This window comes from Ranitomeya variabilis, chromosome 5 (assembly GCF_051348905.1).
Source record: "Ranitomeya variabilis isolate aRanVar5 chromosome 5, aRanVar5.hap1, whole genome shotgun sequence".
In the NCBI taxonomy this organism is placed as follows: Eukaryota; Metazoa; Chordata; class Amphibia; order Anura; family Dendrobatidae; genus Ranitomeya; species Ranitomeya variabilis.
Window position 1 is genome coordinate 10,876,184 of NC_135236.1, and position 15,630 is coordinate 10,891,813.

General features: G+C 44.0%; 1 protein-coding gene across 1 annotated transcript; it reads right to left on the reverse strand.

The window, feature by feature from the left end:
* Positions 1-9,203: 9,203 nt before the first annotated feature.
* On the reverse strand, positions 9,204-10,163 carry LOC143774594 (olfactory receptor 5B12-like). Its single transcript, XM_077262345.1, has one exon. It carries the CDS (start codon positions 10,161-10,163, stop codon positions 9,204-9,206), a length of 960 nt encoding a protein of 319 aa, XP_077118460.1.
* Between the last annotated feature and the right edge of the window lie 5,467 nt (positions 10,164-15,630).

The following is a 15,630-nucleotide window of genomic DNA, read 5'->3' on the forward strand; positions in this document are numbered from 1 at the left end:
TTTTAAGGGAGACTTTAGAAACCCAATAATATTTAAAAAAAAAAATAAATAGGCTTTCTATGGCCCACTGAATGAGAGGGAGAGAGGTGGCACACCCAGGAGTCAAGCCTGGCACACAAGCTGAAAGGGCAATATTACTCTCCCACTGTTTTTTTATGTATTTTTTGTTTTTTAAGGGAGACTTTAGAAACCCAATAATATTTAAAAAAAAAAATAAATAGGCTTTCTATGGCCCACTGAATGAGAGGGAGAGAGGTGGCACACCCAGGAGTCAAGCCTGGCACACAAGCTGAAAGGGCAATATTACTCTCCCACTGTTTTTTTATGTATTTTTTGTTTTTTAAGGGAGACTTTAGAAACCCAATAATATTTAAAAAAAAAAATAAATAGGCTTTCTATGGCCCACTGAATGAGAGGGAGAGAGGTGGCACACCCAGGAGTCAAGACTGGCACACAAGCTGAAAGGGCAATATTACTCTCCCACTGTTTTTTTATGTTTTTTTTTTTTTTTTCAGGGAGACTTTAGAAACCAAATAATATTAAAAAACCCCCCCAAAAAAATAGCCTTTCTATGGCCCACTGAATGAGAGAGAGAGGTGGCACACCCAGGAGTCAAGACTGGCACACAAGCTGAAAGGGCAATATTACTCTCCCACTGTTTTTTTATGTATTTTTTGTTTTTTAAGGGAGACTTTAGAAACCCAATAATATTTAAAAAAATAAATAAATAGGCTTTCTATGGCCCACTGAATGAGAGGGAGAGAGGTGGCACACCCAGGAGTCAAGACTGGCACACAAGCTGAAAGGGCAATATTACTCTCCCACTGTTTTTTTATGTATTTTTTGTTTTTTAAGGGAGACTTTAGAAACCCAATAATATTAAAAAAAAAAAAAAAATAGGCTTTCTATGGCCCACTGAATGAGAGGGAGAGAGGTGGCACACCCAGGAGTCAAGCCTGGCACACAAGCTGAAAGGGCAATATTACTCTCCCACTGTTTTTTTATGTATTTTTTGTTTTTTAAGGGAGACTTTAGAAACCCAATAATATTTAAAAAAATAAATAAATAGGCTTTCTATGGCCCACTGAATGAGAGGGAGAGAGGTGGCACACCCAGGAGTCAAGACTGGCACACAAGCTGAAAGGGCAATATTACTCTCCCACTGTTTTTTTATGTATTTTTTGTTTTTTAAGGGAGACTTTAGAAACCCAATAATATTTAAAAAAAAAAATAAATAGGCTTTCTATGGCCCACTGAATGAGAGGGAGAGAGGTGGCACACCCAGGAGTCAAGCCTGGCACACAAGCTGAAAGGGCAATATTACTCTCCCACTGTTTTTTTATGTATTTTTTGTTTTTTAAGGGAGACTTTAGAAACCCAATAATATTTAAAAAAAAAAATAAATAGGCTTTCTATGGCCCACTGAATGAGAGGGAGAGAGGTGGCACACCCAGGAGTCAAGACTGGCACACAAGCTGAAAGGGCAATATTACTCTCCCACTGTTTTTTTATGTTTTTTTTTTTTTTTCAGGGAGACTTTAGAAACCGAATAATATTAAAAAAACCAAAAAAAAAATAGCCTTTCTATGGCCCACTGAATGAGAGAGAGAGGTGGCACACCCAGGAGTCAAGCCTGGCACACAAGCTGAAAGGGCAATATTACTCTCCCACTGTTTTTTTATGTATTTTTTGTTTTTTAAGGGAGACTTTAGAAACCCAATAATATTTAAAAAAATAAATAAATAGGCTTTCTATGGCCCACTGAATGAGAGGGAGAGAGGTGGCACACCCAGGAGTCAAGACTGGCACACAAGCTGAAAGGGCAATATTACTCTCCCACTGTTTTTTTAGGTTTTTTTTTTTTTTTCAGGGAGACTTTAGAAACCAAATAATATTAAAAAAAAAATAATAAAAAATAGGCTTTCTATAGCCCACTGAATGAGAGATAGCACACACAGGAGTGGCACACAAGCCCTGACTGAGGCCAATATTTTTCTCCCACTGATTGATGTAGTGTTTTTGTGTTGAGGTAGAATTTAGAACACAAATCACGGAAAAAATAAATAGGCTTTCTATGGCCCACTCAGTGAGAGATGGCACACACAGGGATGGCACTGTAGCAGAAATGCAAATCTTAATCTCCCACAAAAAAAAAACAAAAAAAAAAAACAGGGACTGTCCTACAATTACTATCTCCCTGCAGTAATCTAAGCCAGGTATGGCAGGCAGCAATAGGAGTGGACTGATGCACAAATTAAATAAAAAGTGTGGACAAACAAATAATAATAATAATAATAATTTTATTTATATAGCGCCAACATATTCCGCAGCGCTTTACAACTTATAGAGGGGACTTATACAGACAACAGACATTACAGCATAACAGAAATCACAGTTCAAAACAGATACCAGGAGGAATGAGGGCCCTGCTGCTCGCAAGCTTACAATCTATGAGGAAAAGGGGAGACACAAGAGGTGGATGGTAACAATTGCTTTAGTTATTTGGACCAGCCATAGTGTAAGGCTCGGGTGTTCATGTAAAGCTGCATGAACCAGTTAACTGCCTAAGTATGTAACAGTACAGACACAGAGGCTATTAACTGCATAAAGTGTATGAGAACATGATGGAGGAACGTGATTATGTTGTTGTTTTTTATTAATAGGCCACACAGGGATAATTAGGTTAATGCGTTGAGGCGGTAGGCCAATCTGAACAAATGAGTTTTTAGTGCACGCTTAAAACTGTGGGGATTGGGGATTAATTGTATTAACCTAGGTAGTGCATTCCAAAGAATCGGCGCCGCACGTGTAAAGTCTTGGAGACGGGAGTGGGAGGTTCTGATTATTGAGGATGCTAACCTGAGGTCAAAAAAGATAGCTGTGCAGAAAGGAAGGAACAAGAGGATATGTGCTTTGAAAAAAGCAGTTGGTTTCCACAGTGGCGTACACACAGCAATACAGCTATCACGGAGCCTTCTAGGGCAGCCCAATGAGCTACAGCGCTGAGGGGAAAAAAAAAAAATAGCTTCCACTGTTCCTGCACACCGAAGGTGGTGTTGGACAGTGGAAATCGCTGCAGCACAAGCGGTTTGGTGGTTAGTGGACCCTGCCTAACGCTCTCCCTGCTTCTGACGAAGCGGCAGCAACCTGTCCCTAAGCTCAGATCAGCAGCAGTAAGATGGCGGTCGGCGGGAACGCCCCTTTATAGCCCCTGTGACGCCGCAGACAGCAAGCCAATCACTGCAATGCCCTTCTCTAAGATGGTGGGGACCAGGATCTATGTCATCACGCTGCCCACACTCTGCGTTCACCTTCATTGGCTGAGAAATGGCGCTTTTCGCGTCATTGAAACGCGACTTTGGCGCGAAAGTCGCGTACCGCATGGCTGACAAGCACAGGGGTCGGATCGGGTTTCATGAGACGCCGACTTAGCCAAAAGTCGGCGACTTTTGAAAATGATCGACCCGTTTCGCTCAACCCTACTCACCAGGTGAAACACCTGACAGATGACCAGAAGACCACAGTGGAGAAGATGGTTCCTCCAACAACTCCAAAGGTGCTACAGGCCTTCCTTGGTCTAGTTTCGTATTGCAGAGCCTGGATCCCTGATGCCTCAGACCTAATGCAGCCTCTGTGTGAATACGTCAGCGTGACCCCGTTCCTCCTGACAGATGCAGCCCTCAGCTCGTTCAAGAAGTTAAAATACTCTGTAGTCTCAGTGCCAGCACTAGGCCTATCTGACTACGAGAAGCCATTCCGTCTCTACTTGATGAGAAAAGAAGGCCTTGCTACTGGAGTCCTGATGCAGCTTCAGGGGGGAAAGCAGAGACTTTTGGACTACTTTTCAGCTCACCTGGATCCAGTTGCAAGGGGAGCCTCTTCCTCCCACATGAGAGCAGCAGTTGCAGCACACGCCCCCCTGGACAGGACTACTGACATCAGTGGAAAAGCCATTGGCTCTGTATGACATCTCAGCAATCCTCAACCAAACCCAGCTAAAACATCTCTCCACCGCCAGGCATCTTCGCCTCCAGTGCTCTCTACTCCTGCCCAACAATGTCACCATCTCCAGATGCACAGTCCTCAACCCGTCCACTCTACTCCCACTCCCAAGGGGGATACAGATATGGACCCTCAGATAAAAAGTCTGCATGGGATCTGAATTTGCTGCGGACAGATGACCATGATTGCTTCAGCATCATGCAACAGGAAACAGCAGGACTACCCAAGGTAGCAGAAGAGCCACTGACCAACCCAGAGTTGATCCTCTATGTGGATGGCTCCAGATTTGCAGATGATGAAGGAAGATTCCACACGGGTTGTGCAGTGACCAGCAATCAAGAGATCCTGTGGTCCAGAAGTCTGCTGCCCAGTCTGTCAGCCCAGGAAGCTGAACTGATAGCGCTGATGAAGGCCTACCAGATGGCAGAAGACAAGACTGAGAAAATGTATACCGATTCAAGGTACTTGCATGGCATAGCACACGACTTCAGACCCATCTGGGCTGCAAGGGACTTCATCACAGCAAGCGGAACAATCGTGAAGCATCATGGAGCCATTAAGGACCTGCTGAATGCACTTCAACTTCCAAAAGTCGTGGCAGTACTAAAAGTCAAAGCGCATGGAAAACTAAACACAGTAGAGGCACGAGGCAACAACATGGCAGATATGGCAGCCAAATAAGCAGTCAAAGGAAGACAATATGGAAAAGTGGGAGAGGTCGTAGAGCCTGATGGCTACTACATGATGACTGAGGACAAGAAACCTGACCAAATAACGTCCTGTGACCTGCTCAAAAAGCTGCAAGAGCAAGCCCCAAAGGACAAGAAGGAATGGTGGATGCAGAAGTGAGCAACACATGAAGAAAGAAGGGTATACTCAATGGACTACAAACCCTGTTTACCCCGAAGCATGTACCCTATGGTGGTCCAGTGGGCACATGGGCCCACACACAGATTAAAGACACAGATGAATGATCCGATTGGTGATTACTGGTTCGCTCCAGAAATCTCCACCCTAACAGCCAAGTGCACTAGCAGCTGTCTGACCTGCGGCAAATGCAACCCTGGAAGAATGGAGAAAGTTCCCACACATCATCTTGCCAGACCACTGTACCCCTTCCAGAGGATCCAGATAGACCACATCCAAATCCCGCCAAGTGGAGGTTTCGAATATGCCCTTGTGGTCGTGTTCTCAGGATGGCCAGAAGCTTTCCCAGTGAGGAACCAGTCAGCAAAGACTACTGCAAAGAAGCTACTCTCAGAGACGAGATATGCAGCTATGGGGTCCCAGAAGTGATAGAGAGTGACCAGGTACCCGCATTCACAGCAAATCTCACACTAGAGATCTAGTCAGCAGTAGGGTCAGACTTAGGCCTACACACTCCCAATCACACTACTTAGTGTAAGGCACACTCCCAGAGGCCCAGAAAAGCTGTCACCATATGAAATTTTGTTTGGGTCTAGTCCCAGGTTAGGGGTATCCTTTCCCTCAACAGCTGATTATGCAATATACTTTGTCTGCTTATGTAAATTGAACTCACCAAGAAACTTGCTAACATCCATTCTCAAGTTTTTTTCTTCATTGCCAGATCCAGATTCGGTGTCCGGTACGCACTCCTTGAAGCCAGGAGACTTGGTGTTGGTGAAAAAGTTTGTAAGGAGAACACCACTCGATCCCAGATTTGATGGTCCTGTTCAAGTGCTGCTGACACCAAGCTCTGTGAAACTGGAGGGAAGACCCACTTGGAGCCACTCATCGCATTGCAGGAAAGCTCCCCTACCAGAAGATGACATCCAAGCCAGAATGATGTCGTGACCTGACAGGATAGATGACCTACCTGATAAAGATTACACATCGCTCACTACACATGCTATTGACTAAGAGACTGATTGCAACAGATCTCCTGACCGCCCATTTGCGAAAAGTCTGTACGGAGTGGGGCACAGGCGTTAGGCTTTTGTCAGTTCACCGACAGCACAAAAGAGTTGCTGCGCTTTGGGACAGGAGGCTAGGATTAGGGCAAGGGATATCTAAGGGGGGCTTGTGATAGAAATATAAATATATACTGTATATATATATATATATCATGTAGATCTCACTTGCATGTATACTCCTCTATAAGCATATATACTCATATGCTCACAGCCAATATATACATTATAATCAATGGTTTAAAATGGCTGACATGAACTGATCTAAGCCAGACAGATTGTATGGGGTTTTCCATCCCAAAAGCGGAACAGTGTCAGATGTATTAACTGCTGATCAAATGTCTCAACTTTGTCCTAGATACAGAGCTACATTTTAGTTGCTTGATCAGTAGTCATATGAGCATTAATCACAATATTCCATATATGTTTAGATAACCAATGACAGAGGAGCTAGACAATATGGTAATTAACTAACCACTCCTAACCACTCCTTTCTATTTGCTATCATAAAAACTATGTATGTACAATAAAGTATCAGTATTGATGGAATGTTATTGACACAACATGGTGTGCAGTCTCATTCCTTGAGCGCTCAAAATACTCAGTCTTATTGGGAGCGGCCGCAGCACACACATAGGGATAAATTTATCCAACCCCAAATTTCCATATCAATGGGGGGCATGTATGAGGAAATAGCATGGGGGATGGGTGCAGACACAGTATGAGGAGCTAGGGGAAAATGTATGCTGTGGAGACACAGGGCTCAGTGAGTGCTATTGTCTGCTGACTCAAGACCGCATAGACCTGGGATCATCCCACTGAATGCCTGCTCTCATTTTACTGTGGGCATGATGGTACTCAGACAACATAGAGTGAAAGTAAAACAGTGGCAATGTAACGTTACTTTATTGAACCACAAAACTGGCAAATAGCACATAGAATTGTTCCAGCAAAATATCAAAGATTGTGCAACTTTACAGAGTCTCACCCATCTGTTGACTCGTTTGGATCAGAGCCGCTTCCAGGGCCAACTACCACCACCAGTGGCACCCCGCTTTTGGCAGGCACCCATAAATAGAAGGTAACGACAAGGTTTGGAAGCTAGCTGAGAGCAGTGAGTTATGTGGCCAGGTGACCTAATTGTCCCAAATTGAATTCTTCAAAATGTCTCTGAGGGTTCAGCACTGGTCAACATAGCAGATCTGTGTTCTTCCAGCTGGGGCCATGGTCCCCTAAGCTGACATCCTGTAGAGCCACTTGGAACAGTGGCAAAGTCTCCTTATATAGGTCACAACTGTCCTTCAAGCCATCATTCACAGGTCAAGGGGAGGCGAGGTGATAAGGTTAACCCACATTTATAGTTTATCCTTCAATGTTTGCAAGTCAACAAACTGCAGGGACTGGTATAATGTGTAATCCACATATTAGCAAACATCATTGTTCATTGACCTCGCTTCCCTGTTTTGCAAAGATAACTACACAATAAACTGTAGGAGTTGATGTAAGAGGTATATAAGAACCATTCATCAATTGACAAATATCAATTCAACCTACAAGACAAGTCAATAATTCAGACAATAGTCTATGATTATGGGCCTATGGAATTTATGTCTGGCATAACTAAGAGGAAATGCTGTGTCATCACATATGCTGACACAGTATGGGGGCGAGGGTTATGGGACGAGTGCAGACACAGTATGGGGAGTCGGGGGGATGTGTGAAGAGGCAGTATGGAGAGTGAGATGGCAAATGTGTGAGGAGATTATTGAGAGTAATAGTGCGAGGAGACAGTTTAGGGGGAGAAAAATGTGAGTGGGCACAGAATAAAAACTGAGTAGTGTCGGGGGTCATGGTGGAACAGTGTAAGGTCACAGCCAGGAAGGGATAGTAAGCCAAGGAGGGGAAGCGTGATGAGGGCACATAGTATAGAGACTGGGCAGTATAGTGGGACACAGTGTGAAAGGATAGTTTGAAGAGGGGGCCCAGTATGGAAAGAAGAGGGCAGTGTGGAGGGCATGTACCATAAGAGGGACAGTGTGGGGGTCATATTATGTGCAGGGACTATAGCGAGGGGCAATTACTTATTCAGGGGCTCAACTTAGGGCAGATATTTTTATTCAGGAGTGCTATACTGCTATCTTTAAGGGCATCGTGTCTGGATGTGTTGCAGAAGGCCGGACAAGAGACGAGCTGTGGATGAGAAATGTCATCATGGCGTCTGGACAAGATGAAGAAGAAAAGAAAAAGAACGACGGCAGAGATGATGTCATCTATCAGGTACCTGGATGTGCATGTTTTTTGTGATACTGACTAATTCTCGTATTTTTATTCATGTCATTCTATGTGACTGCAGACTTCTGAATTCTCCCAGTGCTGCACACTGTCAGGATTGTCTCTTGCCGGCGATTTGCATACATGTGGTCATGTTCCGACTAGACATGAGTGGCCTCACTCAATGAAAATCAATAGAGCGAGGCCGGACATGTCTAATCGGAATGTGGCCAGAAGTATACAGATCACATACTTGTGCAAGGGAGAATCCTAAAAGTGTGCAGTGCATGCACTGTGAGAATTCAGAAGCCTCTGGTCACCTAAAGTGACTGCAGACTTTCATCTCAAACCTGGGTGCACCCTTTAATTATAAAATGAACCCTAAAGCCAATCCTACTAGCATGTAATATCCTCACTGTCAGGACCCAGATCGGTAGGTTCCATCAGTCATCACGTGGACACTTCATTTGTATACAATTTTCATACCTACGCTCACGTGACAATGAGCTTCTCTTCCTTCTTCTCTCAGTTTTTCACTGAACATTGCGAGAATTAGGAAGAGCAGCTCATCGGCATGTGACTAAGTGTGCAAATCACATATGTGCTTGTTGAGGTGGGGGTGGGGGGGAGGCACCAAACTGAATTCTTCCCCTGTGTGTCAGAAAACCTAGCCTAGATACACCTCTGGCCGCACCAGAAAGGTGAGTGGGCAGACAAATGAATAAATGAAAACATCTGTTAAACTAAAAAGACTAAAGCAAGGAACACCTAGAGAAAAGGTGTAACTGCTGTGGCTCAGTGGATAGAGAATCCGACCACAAAGCACAGGCCCAGAGGCTTGAACACAGAGGCATGAGAAAGGCAAAAACACACAATCTAGAGCTCGAGAACATATAACTAGCAGAACCAAGATTTGGCAATATGGTAATGTATTGTGTGCAAAGGAGAGGTCAAATGGGCAATCTTTCTGCTCTTGACTCCTTAAATAAGTGTTGAAGGTTACTTTCTGATGCTAGTCCATATTTGAGACCTGGAAAACATGTGAACTGATTGTATTATGATTCCTTTCACACGTTGGTTCCTCAGACTATATATCAGGGGGTTTAGCATTGGTGTTACAGCTGTATAGAAGATAGAAGCCACCTTGTCTCGCACGGTAAAGACGCTGGAGGGAGGACGCATGTATGTGAACAGCACAGTGCCGTAGAAGATGCAGACACACATGAGGTGTGAAGAGCAGGTACTGAAGGCTTTCCTCCTTCCCTCTCTAGATCTTATATTTATAACTGAAAATATAATTAGGGTGTATGAAATGAGGATTGTAATCAAAGAGCCTATGGCCAAACCACCTACAATGTAGACAGTAACCAGGTCACAGGTGGAAGTGTCTGAGCAAGAGAGTCTGATGACCAGAGGAGCATCACAGTAGAAGTGGTCGATCAGGTTGGGCCCACAGAATCGAAGTGTATAAGAGCAGCCAGTCTGTACTGATGACTGTAAGAAGCCAATAGAGAAGGAAAGAAGAACAAGGCACACACATTTCTTCTTAGTCATTATGGAGACATAATGGAGAGGATGGCAGATGGCAACATAGCGGTCATAGGACATGGTGGAGAGAAGAAGAGTCTCAATAGATCCCAGAGCAGCATAGAAGAAGAACTGGAGAGCACAGCCTTCAAAAGAGATGGTCTTCTCCAAACACTTAAGGTCTACCAGCATCTTAGGGGTTATGGTAGATGAATAGAAGACATCCACCAGAGAGAGGTAACTCAGGAAGTAATACATTGGGTTCTGGAGGTTTGATGTGTTACTGACAATAGCCACCAGGCCAACATTGGCCACTATGGTCACAGTGTAGACGTGCAGGATTAGTATGAAGAGGAAGGATTTCAAATTCTCATTATCAGTCAGTCCAGAAAACATAAACTCTGTGACTTTTGTTTGGTTTGTGACGCCCATAACATTGATCTTTATTAGTGAATGAAAGGACGAAAAATATACAGATCAAAAAGATTCTGATTCGAGGGACACAAGAGAAACACAAAACCTGGAAGGTAAAGACTTATATACATAATTCTAACAGTATCAATCATGTTGCAGATATTATACCAGACCTATTGTTGGATACATCATCACCAAAATACTTTTTATACAGTACATTTAAAAAAGTCCAATCAAAGGAAGTGTAGGAAGGAGAATGGTAGGTCACATTTGTTAATCCAGAAGAAAGTAAAAATCCTTCTCGAATTCTGGACTAATTTAGCTAATTGAGAAAAAATTCTTTAGATTCCCATTTTTTTCATTCTATATGTGGTCGTGGCCAAAAGTTTTCGGACTGACCCAAATTTTAGCTTTCACATTTTTCGATCTTGTAGTCTGACGTTTATCGTAGAATGAAAGAATTATAGAGTTGGAAAGGACCACCAGCGTCACCGTGTCCAACCCCCTCCTCAATGCAGGATTCACTTTGCTTGTATGGATTCTGGATACAAATATAAAAATGTCATACATTTTTACACTTTTATCTAAGTTTCTGTAAAGTCTCAATATATACAATACTGCCCCTTATTTCTTCAGACTTCTTCCATTCAGTTGGATACTGACCTCTGGGCAGACTGATGGCCACTCGTTCTTGTTTCATCAGTGCTCGGAGTTATCACAATTTTGGGTTTTTGTTTGTTGCTTTTTGAGGATTGATCACAAGTTCTCAATGGGACTGAGATCTGAGGAGTTTCCTGCCATGAAACCAAAATGTCAATGTTTCGTTCCCGGAGCCCCTTAGTTCTCACTTTGTCTTGTGACATGGCCTCCATCATAGGGAAAATCATCATCCCCACATAAACCCTGGATGGTTTAGAGAATTTGTTGTTGGAGGAGTTTATCTTGCTCTTTACTCATGGCAGCATACAGTATATAGAAAAATAGTGTGTGAGCCCTCCATGCGTGAAAGCCACCACTCATGAATTGTCCCTGGAGGCTTTACAAAGGCAGACACAGAACTCATGACAGTATCACATTTTGTTCTCCAGACAATTTAAAAACATTGAACCAGCAAACTTTGTAAAAAACTAAATTTGTGTCAGTCTCAAAACTGTTGGCCATGACTGTAATGTCCTTTCCTTTAAAGCAGCAGGTTGGCATTGAGCTCTTTATCTTATGATGTTCTTCACTAGTGGCTTCATACCTCTGTAGTAAGATGTGTATGATGTGTTTTATCTTTAGATATGTCTCTTACCTGATGTATCATGAGATCTCGTGAACATGTGTCACATGTCATCACTTTGATGTATGAGGATCCGCATGAATTTTTGCATCTGGAAATCTTGATCTTTTAATAAGAAACCATGAATACCTCTGAGAATGTCTCTCTCCCTTATCACACAGGTCACTCACTGGGGAATGAGACTCAGGGAATATTTTCTTTCTTTTTTTTTATTTCTATAACAAGTTATTTATTTATTCAATGCTTTATGGCTTAATGTTGCTGAAGAAAAGATGAAAGCTACAGAACTATAATGAAAAAAACATCCAAAAGCCTAAAATAAAAGGAGAGTGACCAGGAGAACAATTACTGCTGTTTTCCAAAGGTATGAATAAGCAAACGGACCAACAAGCCAAAGCCTGATGTGTCATACAAGTCATACACTGAATGTAGTAGCAATTAGGCATTGATTGAAATGGTGGTTAGAATGCACACACGTACCTCATCCCACTCCAGGTCACGCACCTCATCCCGCTCCAGGCAGCGCACCTCACCTCGCTCCAGGACAAGTACCTCACCTTGCTCCATGCCACGTGCCTCACCCAGCTTCAGGACACGCACCTCATCCCGCTCCAGACCATGCACCTCATCCTGCACCAGGCCATGCAACTAACCCCGCTCCAGGCCACGCACCTCACCACGCTCCAGTCTCACAATCTACAAGGGATGGGTGAGAATACAGTGGGTGAGGGTAGAGCTGGCTGTGCAGTGGTTTGGTGGATCGGTGGCTACTGCAGGTTGTAGGCTTGTCAGAAGAGGTAGGTCTTTCGGTTCCTTTTGAAGGTTTCCATGGTAGGCGAGAGTCTGATATGTTGTATAGAGCGTTCCAGAGTAGGGGGTGATGCACAGGAGAAGTCTTGGATGCGGTTGTGGGAAGAGGAGATAAGAGGGGAGTAGAGAAGGAGATCTTGTGAGGATCGGAGGTTGCGTGTAGGTAAGTACCGGGAGACGAGGTCACATGTATGGAGGACACAGACTGTGGATGGCTTTGTATGCCACGGTTGGTTTTTTAACTGGAGTCTCTGGGCAACGGGGAGCCAGTCAAGGGATTGACAGAGAGCAGAGACTTGAGAATAGCAGGAGGACTGGGAAGAGTGAGCAGCCATTGACTTTGATGGATAGGTCTGTTAAATTTTAGAAATCTAGCAGAGAAGAAAGATGAGATAGCAGACAGACATTGTGGGATTATGGTTAGTACAGAGGTGATATCTGGTCCAGAGAGGTAGATCTGTGTGTCATCAGCATAGATACTGAAAGTCATGGGACTTTATAAGCTGTCCCATGCCAAAGGTGTAGATGGAGAAGAGTAGGGGTCCTAGAACTGAACCTTGTGGGACACAGACAGATACAGGCAAGTTGAGGATGTGGTGTGTGAGTGGGAGACGCTGAATGTCCGGTCTGTTAGGTATGAAGAGATCCAGGATAGGGCCAGATCTGTGATGAGAAGAGATGAGAGAGTTTTTAGTAAGAGGCAGATGACAGGTCCAGGGGGAGGAGAACAGAGCAGTGTCGCTTGGATTTGGTAGTTAGTAGGGCATTGGTGACTTTAGTCAGGGCAGTTTCAGTGGAATGATACGGTCAGAGACAAGATTGTAAGCAGTCAAAGAGGTAGCAGGAGGAGAGATGGGAGGACGATTTAAGATGGACACGTTGCTCCAGTAGTTTTGAGTCATAGTACGAGAAGAGATATGGGGCTTGAGGATGGGTCAAGGCAGGGCTTTTTGAGGATGAGTGTTATTGAGGCATGTTTGAAGCATGAGGGGAAGACACTAGTTTTAAGTGATAGACTGTGGTGAGGTTGGGATAAAGAGTGTCAAGTGCACAGGTGGTGAGATGTGATCTGGAGAGTAGAGAGGAAATTTGATCTTCTGTAATGATGGAGCAGCTGGTTTTGGAGGAGGAGGAGGGCTGAGTAGGTATGGGGAGGGACCATGTGGACTTTAGGTCAAAGCTTTCTCTGATGTTGTCAATCTTCTGCTTGAAGAATGAGGCAAAGTCTTCAGCTGAGATGAGAGGAGAAGGAGAACGCACTTTGGGATGGAGAGGAGAATTGAAAGTGTATATGCAATTTCTAATTATGAAAAGAGCTATCATCAATAGCGAATAAACTGAACACAGTAAGTCTGCATCTCAATTACAGATGAGCGAATTTGTTTGGAAAACATTCACCAATCACAAATTCTGCACGATTGTATCACATTCAGATTCGTGTTCATTGCATTTTTCCTCAAAGTTGGTAAAATTTGGCCACAGTTTGGTAAATGATCGCGTTTCCACTAATGCTTTTGTTAGGACTTTGGCTAGGATAGTAGTGCTGTATGATGAGCGGAGGGGGACGTGTTTGATGAGTGGAGGGGGTGGGGATAAGTCAGAGGAGCGGCGGATTGTAATTTTTTTTCTTAATAACTTAATGTGGTACATTCCAGCAGCCAATCAGTTCACAGAAACCATCCACGACACCATGACATAAGGGCTTCTGTTATTGGCTGCTGAGAGTGGACATGTTTTTTTACTGGTGCCATTTTCTCAGTGTAACAGCACAGATTGGTCGCTCCTGCTGCTGCTGCAAGTTGTCATATTGTTAGATAGGATCCTGTTCTGTGTGAAATTGACCTTCCAGCATCTAACTAGTTTGTGCTAATAGTGTTGTGCAGGCAGGAGGCCACGTTCCCAACTCATAATCCTTTATTCTAATACTGTGTTGCAGTCAGGACTCAGAATGCCCAATTTGCTAATCCAAATCGTTAGGGCTAATATTGGAGTGCAGCCAGGAGGCCCCATTTGCTAATCCAAATAGGTAGGGCTCATATTGGGGTTCAACCAGGAGGAGAACTGCTGTTATCTGAAGCGTTTTTCTTCAACTCACAATATCCTTTGCCATTTGAACAGTTTAATCCCCTGTTTAACCCTTTACTTCCCTGCGTGGAGTATTCCCCTGTTATTAAACTTGTTAACCCTTGCTCTGCCTCCTTTACGTCACTGCATCCTGCAACATGCTTACACAGGCACACTATCTCAGAAAATATAAACGTATTGTTCATTTAGTGACAGGTGACTGACAGCTGTGGGCCTAAGGTTGTGAAACAGCAGGTTGAAAGAGAGGAAGTGTATATACAACATGAGTGGGAAAAAGTGAGGTCGTGGTGGAAGGGGGAATAGGCTTGGTATTCGACGTGTGCGTGGGTAGGTGGTATTCTTACTGGAAGCTCAACTGAACAAACACCATCTTGTCCTATCCAAATACCACTGACAACATCTGTTACCGGACGGACTACTCGACTCGCTTTCTTTGGCAGCTACACGGCAGTGCAACTTGTAGATGAGGCAAGAAAGAGCATGTGCTACAGTTGGTGGCAAGCACTGCATCAAGTGGCCTCTCCTTCTCTTCCTCTGCCTAAACATCACACACAGTACAATCATCTGAGTTGGCACCCCAATCACCCTTGTTTCCCCCCATGTCACAACTTTCCAACTGCCCAACTGACTGTGGAGAACCACAGATGGGCCAGCCTGCAGAGCGTTTCACACATTCTACTCCATGGGCATCAGAGTTCTGCTCTAAAGATTCACAGAATCCAGAGGAGGAAAGTGTCATAGTTCCACCCCTCAGCGTGTCTGGGATGCAGTTACTGACAGCTCGGCCGTCCAATCTGGTATAGGGGTGTGTTGAAGCTGTCAGTACTTTGATTGACAGCTTGGCCATCCAATCTGGTAGAGTGGGTGTCCTGACCTGTCAGTGTGTTGATTGACAGCTCGACTATCCAATCTGAGACTGTGAGACGTCGGCTATCTCCATGTGTTCACTATTCCAGTTAATGTCCATGCTTCTTAGGTTTCTTTCACACTTCCGTTTTTATAATCTGCACAGGATCCGTCAAAATGTTGAAATGACAGATCCTGTGCAGATTGTAAAAAACGGATGCACTGGGCCCGTTTTTCTGATGGACCCATCGAGGCTCTGTGCACCTGTTGTGTATGCATCTTCGCAGCAGTTTTCCGCTGTGAAAACGCATACACAACACAACCCAAGTTAAAAATAATTAAAAAAATAAAAAATCTCAATATTCTTACCTTCCGGTATCACGCGCAGCGTTACGGATGCTCACGATGCTCCCGGCAGCTAGCATTCCCAATAATACCTTGCGTGCAATGACCTCTGATGAC